This window comes from Megalops cyprinoides, chromosome 25, assembly GCF_013368585.1.
Source record: "Megalops cyprinoides isolate fMegCyp1 chromosome 25, fMegCyp1.pri, whole genome shotgun sequence".
NCBI classification, from domain to species: domain Eukaryota; kingdom Metazoa; phylum Chordata; class Actinopteri; order Elopiformes; family Megalopidae; genus Megalops; species Megalops cyprinoides.
In genome coordinates, this window is record NC_050607.1 from 5,868,749 (window position 1) to 5,885,640 (window position 16,892).

Here is a 16,892-nt window from a genome sequence, read left to right on the forward strand (position 1 = left end):
CTTTGCTGAGAGAGAATGTTGACACTTGTGTATAGTTGCTTGGATGTTTTTACAGACATGTAGTGTAGTAGCAGAGAACTGAAGCATCTCTTCTTGGAGCGTATTCAAGGATTTGAGACATTAAAGAATGGGGGGGGGGGGGGGCAGGGGTGCTGTGAAGACAGGGTGTGACTCAATGCAGTGCTGAGGGGGACAGTGTCCCCTCTTCAGAGGGTGCATTACCTCTTCTAACAACCCCGAATTTGTGTCCACTGGTCCCCTCTCTCCATGCATGATGGGGGATAGGGAGAGGGTTATTGTTAGAGTTAGTAAAATGTCAGTCTGTCCCCCTCCAAGAGAGGGAGCTTCACCTCCCCCAGAGATCCCAGACCCATGCCCCCTGGTCCCCTTTCTCTCCATGCATGAAGGGGGATGAGGAGGCAGGGATTTCAGCCTCTCCCCGCAGGTGATTCACAGTGAATTTCGGAAAGGGTCGGCTTCTCACCTCCTGGTTTGCAGCTGCCAGCTCCTCCTCCAGGGCGGAGACTCTCTCCAGCGACACCCGCAGCCTCTCCCTCACCTGCAAGCAGCAAACATCCGGCGCCCGTTATTCACCCGGCCTCAGGACGAGCTCACTGAGCACAGCGCTCCTCTCCTACATCCTCCGTTAGCTACCAGACAGCAGCGCCGAGCGTTCACGGGTGGAGGAGTGTTTAATGAGACAAAAAGAATTAAAGCTCATTTCGCGACTGGCAACAAGAACAGAATAATAACACGGTCCAGGCACATGTCACTGGTAGCCACGGATCTATAAACAGCAGCAAAGTCTCTTTCCATTGTTAATGTGCCACCTTTCCTTTGAAACCCGGTCCCTCCTAAATCCAGGGTTCTGCTTTCATTGCAGTGCTGGCAGCATGGTTCCCCTATGTCAATTTGTTTATGACTTACTTCCTCTCCAGAGTGCCCATGTGTTTTTCGCGGTGCAGACAGTGTAATAAGCTCTCATCACCACACTGTAGAGTCAGAATCACCCTGGCATCTCAGATGGGATTACAAAGCAAGAGGTTTCCCAATAAGATTACCTCCCCAATGGCCGAAATGTCCCATCAATCAGATTGCTTTTATTCCTTAACACTGCCAGTGACAGAGGCACGTTATGAACTGTAAGCGTCAGCTGAATGGAGCAGCAGCCATCTGCTAAATAGATTGCGCTGGGAGTAATACCACAGTGGGGTCTTCTCCCATTAATCAGCTGCACTGGGACTGCAGGCAAGGCTTCTGATGTCACAGGAGAAACAGGGGGAAACAGGAAGTGAGGTCGTTGTCTGCCTTTTGGACCCTACCGTATTGGCCAGCCTGCTTAGGTTCCATTCCAGCATTCTTATTGGCTTAACAGACACTCTTACCCAGGGCCAATTGCACCACTTTTATTTGACAGTTACCCATTTACGGAGCTGGGTAGTTACTGTAGCAATTCAAGTGAAAGGCCTAGCTCAAGGAGAAACTGACAGCACCCCTCCTGGGAAGTGACCTGCCAACCTCTTTCATAGAAATGTCGAACGTGGAGTATTTTGTGGAGAACTCAACAGGTTGAAAGCTTGACACTCGCCTGACCACAGTTGTCTCTGCGATAAATGTTTAAACCCACTGCAAAAGAACGGACACCCGAAAGGCACGGCCGTGCCGAACACAACACAAACTGGATTCACATCCCTTCTCCAGCCTTTTCTTACCTTCTCGTCCAAAGCTTTGTGGTGCTCGAACAGGGACTTGAGCGCTTTCAGGACCTCGACCTCACTGGAAACGCCGGAAGGCGACTGGGCCTGCCGCTTGACCACGGTCATGCGCAGCGACCGCTCGTGTCGGGACACAAGGCACTCCAAATGCTCCAGCAGCAGCTGCGAACACAGTGAACGGCATCCATGTCATCCATCACCCTCACAGCAGCACGGCAACCTGATTCACACACCACATGACCAGGCGTGATTAGACAATGCAATTACGGTTCCTTATTTGAGCCACAACGCTTACATTAGGGGACATGTGATGCCTCTCTCAGTGACAATGTCTGAGATTAGTTCAGAACTACTTGGCTAGTAAAAAAAAAAAAAAAAAACAACTACAAATCCTCATTGTCATTTTATTACGCAAGCTCGTGGAAAGAATTCAGCTGCGGAATAATAACATTAGCTGTCGTAAAATCAATTATGGTGCCCTGAACAATTGGACTCTCAAATTAAATTGAAATACTTTGAAAGGCTCCGCACAAACAAAAAAAAAACAGATTATGCAAATTCACTTACTGGCTGGGTTATTAGGTGGCATGCAGGATCGATTAAATTGCAGAGCACCACGGGCATGAGCCAGCAGGGTAACTAACTCAATGTGACACGGTGAGCTTCTCTCATAGAAGCAGGAAGAGTAAAGGGAGTCAGAGAGAGGCGTACAGAAACCCACAGAGAGGAGACACCTGCAGTGCATTCTGGGTACAGCGCTACACTGGGTCCAATCACTGTCTTTGCCTCTCAGTTTTGATGCATTTCACTGGAGGCTGAGATGCGCCTCCCTGACGGTTACGACTTAAGACTAAATCTCCTGACTTATGAACCCCGAGACCCTCGTCTGAAAAATCACTCATGGTCACAGGAGAACAGAGGATGGGGAAAAACTGACCTCTCCTTTTTAAGCCCCTCTGTGCAACGCTGTAGTGTCACCCTAAGCTAAATTTCCCCAGTGACTCTGTATCTGGGTTCTGCACGCTGACTGACCGCCTTGTTAAGTGGCTGACTTAAGCTAGCGTTGAAGCCACTACATTGTCAACATCACTGTTCGCAGGACACACTAACTCTAAGTGAACAGCAATGCTCTGGCTACAATCACTTCTTTGCTCTGGATACAGGTGACGCTATGTAAGCACTGTATCGAAGCACTAATTGTAAGTGCATTAACTTTAACTGTACTACTCTACTAGAAGTACCAAAAGCTCATATAGTACCTTCCTTCCAGTGTTACCAAAAAAGTTTGATGGGGAGGAGTTAGGAGCTTTCCAAACACTCTCCTCCATCCTTTCAATGTGATTTTTGCTAATTTTACTGTAGACAGGTGTCAGCTGGCCCACCGTTGTTGATTGGGCGAGAGACAGTCAATCAAACTGGCTACACTGCATCCTTCTTTCTACTGTAGATCCACAGCTTTGCTTAAACAGCCAGGCACAAGGAGAGAAAGCCCTAGCATTGCACACAGTCTGAGGATAAGAGTAGAACGCCGCTGCTCAAACAATGCTGATGCAGAGTCCTGTCTGTCCTTGGGAACCTGAGGGAATGGCGGCAGAGACTCCCATCACTGACTCAAACACTTTAATCAATCAGAGGATCTCTGATGTGCAGACTGCATCTCCAGCCGAGGCGGACAGGCACACGTCCTCTGGAGCCTGCTCTCCATGCCTGCTTCTGCCTCTCCTCCTCTCCGGTTGGGATGGAACGTTTGCGTCCAGCGCACCGAGCCGTCAACGCACGCTCAACCCAAGCAGTCTGAAATAATTGGTTTCTAAAAGAGAGCTATAAAACAGTTTGTGTTGAGTTTCAGACAAAGTGACTCCCCGCGAATCTAGGAGAGCTAATGAAGAATGAAGGAGAGAAGATCCTCTTTCTCTCCCTGCCTCTCAGAGGACTGACAGTGGCAGTTTGACTTCTTCAGGTATAGCGGCTCTGTATCAGCTCTCTCCTTCCAGCAGAAAAGATTCGTGAGAAGACTGGAAATTAGACAGACTGAATTCACAGGCCCTGGAACATTCCTCTCTCAAAAATCAATAGCCAGCGATAATTATCAACATAGTATATGTTTTGATAACCTTCCTGGGTGCATGAAAACACTGCTGACCTCTGAATTCTCTTTATTAATATTGAGCGTGTGATGCAAGCAGTAAAGCATACCTTTGAGATGCAGGACTAAGGAGAATCCCAACCACCACCTCTAAAACACTAAACAATCCGCACTCCCACTCCCAGCCGCTAGGGGGCCCCGGTCAGTACTCACTCGTGTGTTGTTCCTCTCGGCCTTCAGCTCGGAGATCTCCTCCTCCTTCTCCAGCAGCTGCTCTCTGCAGGCGTTGAGCTCCTTGGTCAAGGCAGCAAACTCCTGCAAAGGGAGAAGCAATGGAAGAGGTTAGGCCCACACCCACCACCACCACCACCACCACCGCACACAGAGGGTCGCGCAACTGAATAATGGCTGTAGCACATCTTGCTTTTTTTGTAGCACTTCAGGGGTGCTGCTGACTCACTCATTGACACTTGTTATGTTATGGACATTTTCATCACTGTCGTATGTCCATATCACTGTCTATTCTCACACATTATTGCACCCCCCAACACCCCCCCCCCCCCCCCCCCCCCCACACACACACACACACACACACACGGTCTTATGTTTTCTGTATGCACTGTTATTCATGCACGGCAGTCCTACCATATACACTTAAATACCTCTGATATCCAGTCACTCTGGATAAGAGAGTCTGTCAAGCGAGTAAATTTAAATGTAAATGGAACATCAGCAAGTAATGGCTACTATCCAACAGGTTTTCCAGTTAAACCACTGACACTTTTGGAATTGGAAAAGGAGGCTAAATCGTTTCATTCAACACAGTGATTTACTGAATCCAGTACTTAAGTGGCTGTCTGGAGTAAAGCCTTGTAGACAGTAAGGAAGTGTGTCCCTCCAGGGCCAGGGCTAAATAACCAGGCTAAATCACCGAGAGTCAATGTCTTTTAAACCCCAGACAAGCAGTCCAATCAAAAAAAAAATGCTCTCATGCCTGTACCCTCATTTGGTAACGTCCAGTGAGACAAAGGAACTGTGATGCCAAAGGTGAGTAAAGTGGCACTTAATGTCAAACATAGCACCAAATCAGGTAAAAACAGACCTCTGCTGGGTATTTACAGCCGGTGTGAACAAAACAAATTAATCTGCAGGTTTGGGGAAACCATAAGTCCCACTGAGACCAAAAAAAAAGAGATTCAATGTGCTAATGGTGATCTTTGCATACAGTAAGAGGATTAGGTCAAACAGCAAGCACAGGTCCAGGGCAGGTGGAATCCAACATGACTTTGACTGCACTAAACAGAATGAGATGTGGTAACAGGATCACTGTTATTCGGTGCATACTGGCATCGTAAGCCATGCGTGGCAGACAAGTCCGTCAAACGCTTTTTTAGTAATGCCGTCTACCCTCGCACCAGTGAAACGGGGGATACGCTGGCCTTTAAAATATCAACAAAAACAACAGCAGAAAGACGTATTTTGACCTTAAACAACAGAGGGAGATTCTGCTATTGGGGCCAAAAATAGTAATGAAAAAACCATGATGCTCCCTGTTCTGTATCTGATTACTCTGAACACATGCCAGTCACTCTTAATGGTCCATAGAGGTTTTTTTACCCCAACCTGATACAGGAATTAAGGCTAACACTGCAAGGATCAACCTGTTTTGCAAACAGTTCTAAATGTCCTTCAACTTTTAATGAAAGTGCATCATGTACTATCTTATAGCCAGGGCCTGCTGTCAGTCATGCATGCAGTTGTGTTCAGTGCTCACATACCAACCCTTTTAGCGCCCCTTTAGCCCCCCCCCACCAACCCCATTAATTTACTGGCCAGGAAGTCACTCAGCCAATTAAAGGCGCACGACCTTCCCCAGCAGAGGTGTGTGAAATCCTCTTCTGATCCCTCCGCTGTCTCGGAGGAGTGCCTTTCCACTCCACGTTTGGAGCAGCTGGATTAATCTCACTTTGCCGTTCACAGGCCCTCCTTCCTCCTTTCCGTTTTGTTCGAAGTCCTTTCGCCTCCGCCGTCTCGCAGAGACGACTATCCGCCCCCGAAAGACTACACCGCTGTCTCGCACAAAATCACCACTTCAGACCCGTCAGACGATCGTAAATTAAACAGGCTGCGGCCAGATGGGTCTTGGCCGGGCGGAGAGAGACACTTGACGTGGAGTGAAAATGCAGAGGCGTGCCTCTTTAGTGACTTGTGATTGGCAGGTGAAGTTTCGAGTTAATTCACATGGAGTATAAGACTCAATAAGGGGCGTGGGAGGCAGAGTGCTGATAAACAGGGGAATGGGGAGAGGGGTGCTGGGAAGGACTGTGGAGGAGGAATCAAGAGCTCGCCACTTGCCCTTAACGGGCGATAACGCTGTGCTTACCCTCTGTTGACCCCCGGCCATCACCCCTCGTTGCTCTTTCATAGCAGTGTTCAGTTAAACGCAGCTGGGTAGCTATGCATGGGCCATCTGAAGCCAGATCATACTCAAAGGTCAAACTGGAGAGCAGTAGTGGAGACTGTTTGAGAGCTGTACGGGGGCTGTTTTGGAGAGCCGTAGCAGAGAGAGCCATGGTTTTGTAAACCATGTAAACCATGTATTTACATCCTTGACAGCTATTTTCTTGGCCATTGTTTTTTTTTCTTTGTCTAATAAAGTCGCTCGAGCGAGCACCCACGTTCGGCCATGCGGCACTCGTGTGTCAGCGGGCTGGCCCCTCATGGTTGCCGAGCAGCACCTGTCAGAACAATGAGAGGCGGGAATTCTAGAATTGTGACACCGCTGTTCCGAGCGCGCGGTCAGCCTCGCTCTCTGGCAAACTGCCAGGGAAGGCTCCGAGACTGGGGGATATCTGACAAAGTAATTACCGGGATCCTCAGGAAAACTTCCAACTGTTAACTTTAATACTGAGTCAGAAACGCCCCATGTCCCTCTGTGATCACCCTCTTCAGCTGTCTTATTCATCCTTACAGATTTAGTTACCTAGACCTTACTTGACCCACCCAAACCCTGCAACAGTATTAAAGTCAAAATTACTTTTGTTCTTTCCATCACTCGGCCTTGGAGATATTACATCAGCTAATCCCCTGCAATGCCCGCGACAGTGATTTCATAGAAAGCGAAATCACGGCGGCTATCCTATTCACCATGAGGTCAAGGGTTAATATGGCCTTGAACTGGAATTAGATGGGCTTGCCAGTTGAGTTAACTCTTTGATTAGCCTGGAGTTAAGGTTCACTGTCAGAGTTACAGTTGCCACAGAAACAGCCGCGTGGAGGAGGTATTCTCACAGAAAAGAGTGTTGCAGATGAAAAGCCAGTAGCTCCAGCTAACCAAGCAGAATTGGCTCAGGTGGCCACCAACACTGTGGCCTGTTCCTGATACTGGGGTAAAACTGCTCAAGCTTAGACATAACCCAGCCAACAATCCAAACTCCTCTGCAAAGTAGGAAAAGAGAGAAATTCCCCTCTGTAGCAGCTTGAAAAACAGCCCCTTACTGTAAGCCAGAATGGATTTTTTTCCATACCATCACTGTTGAAATATTAGTGTAGGAGGGAAATGGCAGCACATAAATGTTCAACTATCCGCTCTCAGGGATGTTGTTACAAGCTGCAGTAAAAGAACAAATTCATAAAACGACACTGAACATCTTCAAATAAATAGGCCTGTATACATACATACGTAAATAAAGTCTACCGTGGGTTTGTTATGAAGAGGATCTGTGTGACAGCTAGATAGATTTAACAGGAAGTCCCACTGCATTGCATTATGGGTACAGGGGGTGTGGCCTGTGCTTGCTCATCCTGGCTCCCACCCTCTCCTCTCCTTATGAAGACTTTAATTAACACCTTCTCACTTGTCTGCAGCACCACAGTCTCAAGACAAACCCATCATTTCCCTGCCAAAGAGTGAAATCTCTGGCAAATCACACCACACACACACACACACACACACACACAGACAGACTCTCTGTCACAAAGCTTCCACAGGACCCATTTTAATTCTCCATTTTTTTCCACTTTCTCCTCTTGAGAATGTAACCTACACTTACTCTGCTGGTAAAAACTAAAACAGCTCGTATGGCAAAACTGACTGACTGATTACATGTAAATTTTGGTTGGATCTGAAATTAGATTTCTGCTCCTTGAAAGATGAGGGGGGGCACCTTTTGAGTCATCGGAGTCAGGATTACATGCCGACATTTTTTGTCTGGTGATATGAAACGAGTTCTCCCTCCAGGAGGGAATGGTTTGATATTTCACTGGAGCGCATAAACCTTTGGGCACAATATTTATGCTCATCATAAATGGAAACATTTTTAATAACACAGCATCTCTTTTGGCATGAAAATCATTCATGCTCTTTAACATGCCAAAAATAGGCCCTCCCTACAAAATACAGTTCCATCAATTCAAACTACTGGTCTTCTTGAATGAAAATAGCGGTCATAATAATAATAATAATAATAAAAAGAAATGTCCATTTCATTCCCCAGAAGGGCTCTCTCATCAGAGTTCTCATCCGGTATGTCTGGAGTGAAACTGTTGGGCTGAGGTAATTGTCTCTGCTGGTGGACTTGGTGTGCATGGAGCTTGTATGGGCGGCCGTGACATCAGCGGCAGGCAACTGGGGACCGCAGCGAGACACCCCTGGTGGGACAAGGACGCCAGTGTGCAGCAAACACCATCATCGCCCTTTCAGGAGGATGTTAAACGTTTAATATAAGGTGCCATTAACACTGCGTCTGTGGGTCTGCTGGAGGCACATATGTAATGAGCGTCTGACATGCTGGTGCAAATGAAGCAAATGACAGTCTCAGCCGCAGGGCTTTGGGCAGAGAGCAGGAGCCTTATACCTGATAACATCATCACTGCACTGTCGGCAAAGAACTGACTTTGCCTTGTGCTATGATTATATACATAGTATATAATGAATTATTGTTTCATAATTCATTATATACTGTGTATATAATCATAGCACAAGCATGATAACTTCTCCATCTCACTATTCCCATTCATTTCTTATATGACAGCTACAGAAGTACTGCATAACGCATAATTGCACAAACATCTTTCCATTTGTTGTATTTTATACCTCTCTATTTATTTTATTCAGTTTATTCTTTTGTTGTTTTTGATGTGTGCCGGACGGTGCAGTTGTGACACTCAAATTTCCTTCAGGATTAATAAAGTATTTCTTATTCTTATTCTTTAAAAAATGTTATTTTCTTTTCAATATTCTACTGGAAATACAGTATTTGGTTTTAATAAAACATACAATTTTTGGGCAGCTAAATATATTTATAATAGCTGAGCAGATGGGTTTTTTTAGTGAAATCAACAGCGGGGAACAGTCGGCTCACTGGCACAGTGCTGTCTTACACAGTAAAATAAAAAATTTAATAGAGTTCAGACTATGTTCCGAGTAGTTCAGTTTAATCTAAAACTTTTGCATTTAGACTATTTTTTGCCATGGACAATTTATCATAACAAAAAAAAAACAAGAAATACAAAATACAACAACAACAAACTCATCCCTCATCAAAAATCCCTTTTACTAAAATGCACATCAGCTGCCCACCTGTAGTGATTCCCCCTCATCTCCATGGCAACCGGCCACCTGCCCACACACCTCAGTGTGGACAAGAGACAAGATCCCGCCTTAGCAGAATGGAAAAGGGGAGGAGACAGAACAGAACGCACTTTCCACTGACCACCCCAGATTCCACCCGCACGGCTGACCAACGGCAGGGCTGGAACACTGCATGGTATGTCTGGCTGACCGGACCAGAGTAGGGCATGCATATTTTCCAATGATTTAAAGTAGAAAAATAACTAAATTTCCGCACGACAATTCACGATGCGATTGGCTGTTTTTCAGTGTACAGTAAGAGGTACTCTAACAGAATCTAAACAGAATTAGCAACAGACAGAAGTGAAGTACAGAATGTGAAATCACTCTGATTCTGCCACACTCATCAGCTAAATCAAATGCAAAATAAGCGGTTCGTCTCCAGACGAGCCTCCCGAGAGCAGAAGCCGGCCGAGCTTTGAAGGAGCTGTTATTATGTGCATCATGACATTCATTACCCGCCACAGCGAGAGCCGGCGAGGCCCTCCCTTGCTAACAGCGCGCTCCCACGCCTCGAATGTCACATGACCTGCCTCTCTCCTCTGATCTTCCCTGTCACAGCTCCTTCTGCGCTGCGATAACAGGAGTCACGCTCCTTACCCAAGGCAGGCAGATGGGGGTAAGCTGTCCTATGTGCTGACCCTGGATCAGCTTCCTTTGTGATTTTTGACGCCTGGAGATAGGATTAACGCTGGGTACACTGATCCTGGACTGGACACTGGGACCGGGGCGGGGACGCAAAACTATTCAGTTCTAATTCATGTTAATGTGTGCAATATGCCTGTGTCAATAATGATGACATCACCTGTATCTTTTTCAGCCAAACAGCGAGGCACAACCACCCCTCGTTCCCCTCATAAAGTGAGACAGCAGACTTCACTTCGTCTGTGTTTCTCCTCCTGCATCTTCCCACGGCGTCACAGCAGATAGGCGAGCTCAGCGCAAGACGGGACTGACATCGGCTGCCTAACCTGACACTCCGCTTGCGCAAATTAGCATCTCCCCAACACATCCTCATACAGCCTGGAGCCAGATGAAACGACAGGGTGAGCACAGTTTCAGGAAACCAACAGCAATTCCCATTACTAAATAACCTATTAATGTTCTAGTCATTTTGCTGGCTTCTTTAAGCATAGTTTCACGCCTGACTGTTTAAACTACAGACTACTGTTGGCATTAATGTTACGATATCCTTTAACACATTATAACATGCATGCTGAACACCTGACTCCACGGCTGGCTTGTTTTATAACTAGCAGCCCAGAACACATCTCAAATCACATGCCAGGCAATGAGTCACAGAAAACCAGAGGTGCAAATTTCCGAGCTTTAAATATTCACAGAGATCACGTAAGAAATTTCTCTCTCTTCCAGCGGAGAGTCTGTTCCTCTGTCGAGCAAAGGTGTCGACAATGTGACCCATTTCCTTGCAAGACTAACAAAGCCATAACTGGTCTCGATGACCAGAGACCCCCACAGCTCTTACTAGAGTTTAAATGGAAACCAGTTCATCTGACGTTTAACTGCTCCAGCTGAAGAAAGCTGTAGTTCTCATTGTGGATTCTCTTTCTGGTGGTCATGTTTGAGCCTTTTTGACATTCTGTCCAAGCCACTGAAGATCAGGGGAAGATCCAGGGGAAATCAGGCTCTAGTCTGTCAGAGATATTCAGAGATTCTACCACACTTTTAGACTTGCAGACTATAATATAATAAAGGACACAGAAGCAGCTGGGTCAAGTGTACTTAGCACTTATCAATCCCCATTATCATTCTGCCTCGGAAGGAGCACTGACTTGGTGTGAGCTTCAAGCATCAAACTAAACATTTTTACTTTAGCTTCATTTCACCTGCCAAATTCATTTCCTTTCTTTTATTAGAAGCAACACAAAAATGATACATGTTGCAAGGCAAATGACTGATACTTATTGATGAAGAATGATCCTTTTTGAGATTTCAGCCTTAGGTTTTTAGCATTATGTTAGCAGTCCTCCAGAGCACAGTAAAATATTTCCATTACCACTTGGAAATGGGAGAGCAAAATGGAAGACATACTTACAGCTGGGCAGAGCGCATATAAAATTATATTAATAACATGCAAATGAATGTGTGTGCAAATGAAATGTTAATGAAATCCTTTCAAATTCATTGACCCTTACAGCTCATTGACAAGGAGAGTAATGGCTGGCAGAAGCAGTGAGCTCTGAGTGACTACACAGCCTAGCCTGTCTAACTGATACGGCCCCAGTCACTGCTCCCGGTCACTCCACTGCTTATTTTTAATTAAAACACCCGCAGGTCTCTCATTAGCACATAATCAGCCCAGAACCGATTAATTAACCACAATTAACTGACCGTTTGGGATGAACAGAGTATAAATGTGTGGGGATTAGAGCGTTTTCTTTCAAAAGCAATGATACCCATGCAATGGAGAGTATTGTGGTTCAGCGGGTTCTGTTTTTTCTGTTATGGGCTTGGCAAACAGTAAAAGCTAAGATGAATCAGGAGACGTAGAGGAAGATCAGATAAAAAAGAAGGAACAATGGAATTTTTTGCACGTCAGAATGCATTAAACTTTTTTTTTTTTTTGCACTGAAATATTTAAAGGCTTCCATACAGGATGCGTCAGGGCAAACACCTGGCAGGAAACACTTGTATAATTTGTTAGGAGCATGGACGCTCCCTCCTGCTTCACCATGACAGCTGGGATTATGTCACAATTGACAGAGTCACACAGTGCCTCACTGAGGAACCCTCATCTCAGGCTGAAATACATGCAACAGATGGAAGTTGTCCGCAATTACAATTTTACACCATTCTTTTTTTACTCTTCTTTTTTTTTTTATAGCTTGTACCGTATTGTCACTGAAAAGGGATATTAAACTTACATGGCAAATTTAGATTCCAGATTTGTCGTATGTCTAAAATATACAGCGTTGCTCTGTTCCCTCTGTCTCAGCCATGTGTGATCTCGTTCACAAGGCTTTGCACCGAGCTAATAAAATATGTCTCACAGAGCCCTCTGTTTGCTCCTGAGATGCGAGGGGAAAAAAAGGGGGGAAAAAAAATAAATAAAACAGCAGCATCAAACCCACCACAGGCCCCTCTGTATGTGTTTAGCCTCACGGCAGAATGCACTGTCTCACCAATACACAGCTACGCAAAACGCCCTCAGAGCAGACGCACAGCGCGCCACACAAACTACGCGCCCAATAAGAGGAGACGCAAGTGTGGGGCTTATCGAATTTCACACGCTCAGAGCGAGGCTCGTGCCCGGGGGAATGGGATTTTGGCTTCATTTTTATTGGTAGCTGCATATGGTGGACGAGCCATAAAAATGATTCAAATAGCTGTTCATTTTGACAGATTCTGTGCAGTTACAGTGCATTTTCCCCCACTTGTATCAAATGTTTAGCTTCTGCAAAGCACTGGAATGTGACACACTGAGGCTTCCTGGCGTAGATACTGTATCTCCACAAAGCCTTGCACATAGCGCACGATAACTCTGTTAACCTGGACGACACATTGAAGCAGACACATTTATCAATGAAGATACCCTGTGGATTGGTTCACCTCTGGAAGGCAATCAGGAATCTAGCCAATCCTGAGCAGGAAAATGCACCACAGGATGAAAGAGGAGTTCGTACAGAGGGAGACGGATTTGTTTTTAATGGACGTCACAGAGGGACGTTGAGAGCTGGGAGCTGAGCACCTGCTGTTCTTCTCTGCAGCCAGTGACAGGGAGACGGGGCGCCCCGACCCGGGCCGGGGGGGGGTCGGAGGTGATTTACTCTGACCTTTGACTGCTGAATTAAGAGGGGTCACCCCGTTATAAAGGTCCCCGTGGGGCACGTACAAAAAATAAATAAATAAATAAACACCCAGATGAAAAATTACAGCCAGGCAATTTACTACCCTTCACCTTCCATAATAACTAATTCTGATCTACTAACGCCGGCGATAAAGGACCCCCGGCTGCGTCCATGTGTCCGGAGAGGGTGAAATACAGCCAGCAGACCAGGCTCTCTTTGCGAATATGGGCCTGTGAGGGGCAGCCATACTGCCTCATTGCACAGGGGCGGCCCTGATTTAACACTCAGAGGGGAAATGCCCTCATTCTGGAGGCCATTTGGACAGTGGAATGTAATGGGGTGCCCATTACAGAAGGCTGTTCACAGGGACAGGGGTGAAAACCTCTCTCTGATTACACGTTTAGGATCCCTCTGGATAAGAAAAGAGAGGCCGCGCAACTTCCTGTTTGCTTTAAGGGAAAGGTACTGCGCGTCTTACGTTAATACATCACTAAGGCTTGCAAGGGATAACCTTTGCAAAACCCACACTCTAAGACGAACGATTGCACTCCAGTTTGTGGTGGAATTGATCGTATTTTTTTTTTCCATTTTTAGATCTACAGCAACAAATGCCATGCAAATCCTTCCTGATACCATTCATTACCCCATCAGGGGAAATTTGTCAAAAGTTTTCCGTTAGCTGAGTTAATATGTCTCTGCATGGCAAGAAAATAAACCGGATGACCTGATCAGGCCGACCGCATCTCGGAACAGCAGCTATTTCCTCCTCTAAGCTCTCATGTGCGTCACATGCTGTAATTTCAGGTCTAATAAAGGAAAGCAGTGAGGTTGGTAGCACGGCGGCCAGCATGACACCGCAGCAAAATTACCCAGGCAGGAAATGTCGGGCCATGGAAACTCGGAGCTATAGAGGGGAAAACGACCACAGAGGGCACGGCAATACTGAGGACATAACCAGATAATAACAGAACCCTGGCTGACCAATTTGAAATTGCAGGATTGTCTTTGTTCCTTAGGCTGATTGGGCCTGTGAGATGACAGTCGCCACCTAAGTTCTCCACACAGTCGGAGAGGGTGCAGTGAAACCGGGACCAGAATGGAGGTATTGCGCGTAAATTCCTCCCGAGGGAGTATGCACAGATATAATCTCCCCCTCAGCTTGTCGCTATGCCAGTGCCTGAGAGATTGTTCCTGCAGGACACAGTGTCCCTGCCTTTGTACCGCTCACAACTGGCGTCCCTCTGATTTGTGGCTCTCTCTGGAGTGGGACGTAATTCATGAGAGGGAAATACAAGCAAGCCTGACATGCCTGTCCATTCAGTGGAGATGTGAGGGGGTCACTGATGCAATGGCTTCATCCATTCAAGTTCCCACCATTTGTAGCAATCAATGTGCAAATGCTGATCTGGAATAAAATTTAGCTAATACGCTCTTCCTAGACGATCCACGTCGTTGATCAATAGGCCTGTCCATCAATTGATTTCTTACGGGATGTGTCTGTGCTGGAATGCAAACCTATCCCTGTGATGAAAGTAACATAATGTTTGACGGAGCGTCTGTGAACAGCTCTGTTTTAACATTGTCTCCTCTCCTCTCTTACTGCTTTCTGAAAGAGAGAGAGAGTGCTTTCGGCAACAGTATGTCTGCACCCAAAACTGAGAAGTTTCTTAGAGTTTCGTGAAGTGATGCAATTGGCGATAAGCCTGTTGCCCAGCATCTTATTAGGGCGACAGATCAGCCCAGTGGTACAGGTGACACAGTGTAACTTGGCTGTTAACCAGGCCGCTGAAGCCAGTAGATATGTGAAAGCCTTGCTGCTTAAAATAACTTCAGATGACACAGAATTAGCATACTGAGAGTTGCTAAGAACAAATTAAGGAGAAGGCTATGGGATCCAAAGATGGAGACGGCAACATTCACAGGCAACACTATGTCAACTGAAAGAACTGAAATGTCAAATCTAAACATGCTGAAAAATGCAAACAATGTAAAAATATGATAAATGCTTGCCATTTTAGTCAGGGAGGTACTTTCCCTTTACATTTCATTATTAAAATGAATGATGGAGTGGAAAAAAGGATATCGCTGCTGTTTATAACAATACCTTTGCATCTGTCAGTCACCACCCCAGACTAGGAGCTGTAATTCATTTTCTCGCTGCGACCGGTGAAAATTCTATTTGGTCCGAGAAAGGTGTCAGAGTGATTGGTACCTCTTTGACCCCTGTTCCCACTCCTTCTCCTCTCCTGTATCTGTTCCTCTAAATGAGGAGTGGTTCACCCTTTCTGTTGACCTCAGCCTTCAGGTCCTCTTGTCATATGGTCTCCTTCTAAACTGAGCTCGGAGCGTACAGTGCAAAGGTACAGAGAACACATCATTCAGCTGTATTACGTTCTGGGTTTCTGTGCACCTGAGTGCTGTACATTTGTACTCCAATCCACTTAGGATGGTGCTTTTAAAACAAAGATAAAGTAGATAAAAAGAGATCTGTTTTTTTTCAAGAGCAAGATTTAACTGAGAGGAGTAACAGCAAGGATGAACGGAAAATGAACTGCAATTTTTAAAGCGGAAAGAAAGAAGACAATAAGCACAACTGACAGCTTGGAATCAATTTCACTGTGAGGAACCATAACAGCTTGCTGTGTAGCAGTTTGAAATACTTGAATGGTGTGAAAGCGTGGACATGAATCATTTTTCAACCAGCGATTGATAAAAATGGAACTTTCTGCTGGTGAAGGATTTTTTGAAACAAAAATAAAAATTACAGAGATGGGGCGGTGTGCACTAATATGTGTGCACAGCAAATTCAATCAGTGCCACATTAGAAATACACACACTACAGGCTATCCCACTCAGCACATACAAAAGGCTATCTCACCATTTCTTCATCTTTATTAATTCAGACATGGACCTTGTAACAGTGTGGTATGTGAGTTGTTTCAGGCAAAACTCATACATTCCACAAAACTCATACATAAAAATGAGTTCAGCAGTTTTAAAAAACCATTAAAAAGTTTCTTGTTTTTCTTTTTTCATTGCAACTTTTCCTTACCCTACTGGAAAGTCCCATTTACTTAATGTCTCACAGCCAGACATGAGATGCAGTTATGCCACCTGGATGAAAAGACGGAAGTATCGTGGGAGAAAGACATCTCATAAGCCAATTAAAATGAGTAATGGGGTATGAGTAATGTTATATACGCTGTTCCTACTGCTGCTTCCAGATGTGCTTTTATGACGCCATGATAATTCGGTGATGAAATTTGTGTATTTAAATTCTGTTCGCTCCTCCAAGGCAGTCACTAGATTCTCTGTTTACTATCACAGAGTCTCCTGTGTTTCTCCATGGGAACTGACGTGTTGGCTTCTGGTCCATTCTCCGTTTGCGGTGTCCGTTGTGGGGACAAGGTCAAAGGTCAGTGTCTTTATAAACACTGCCTCTGGGTGAGGCGACCACCCTGCATCCTCATCTCTCTGAGGCTAGCAACCTCCTTCCTTTTAGATTAGTACATTGAATAAAGCCTATGGGGAGTTAAGGGGCAACTTCTGCAGCCCAAGCTGTCGCAGCAACTTGAATAAATTGTGGGAATGACAGAATACTCAATGCTTTCACTGTCTGTCCCCCAGGAGGCCAACCTCCCGCTACCCCG

At 45.7% G+C, this 16,892-nt stretch overlaps 1 protein-coding gene across 3 annotated transcripts in view; it reads right to left on the bottom strand.

The window, feature by feature from the left end:
• The window catches only part of ppfia2 (PTPRF interacting protein alpha 2), an 89,806-nt gene that overhangs the window by 38,727 nt on the left and 34,187 nt on the right, over positions 1–16,892 (bottom strand). For all 3 annotated transcript variants that reach the window (XR_005004624.1, XR_005004623.1, XM_036519868.1), the window contains exons 2-4: positions 4,015–4,116; positions 1,713–1,877; positions 485–559 (exon numbers count right to left, since the gene is read on the bottom strand). Coding sequence is in view for 1 of the 3 variants with exons in the window: in XM_036519868.1 (XP_036375761.1) it covers positions 485–559; positions 1,713–1,877; positions 4,015–4,116 (342 nt within the window). In the remaining 2 variants the exon portion in view is untranslated. The remainder of the gene's footprint in view (positions 1–484; positions 560–1,712; positions 1,878–4,014; positions 4,117–16,892) is intronic.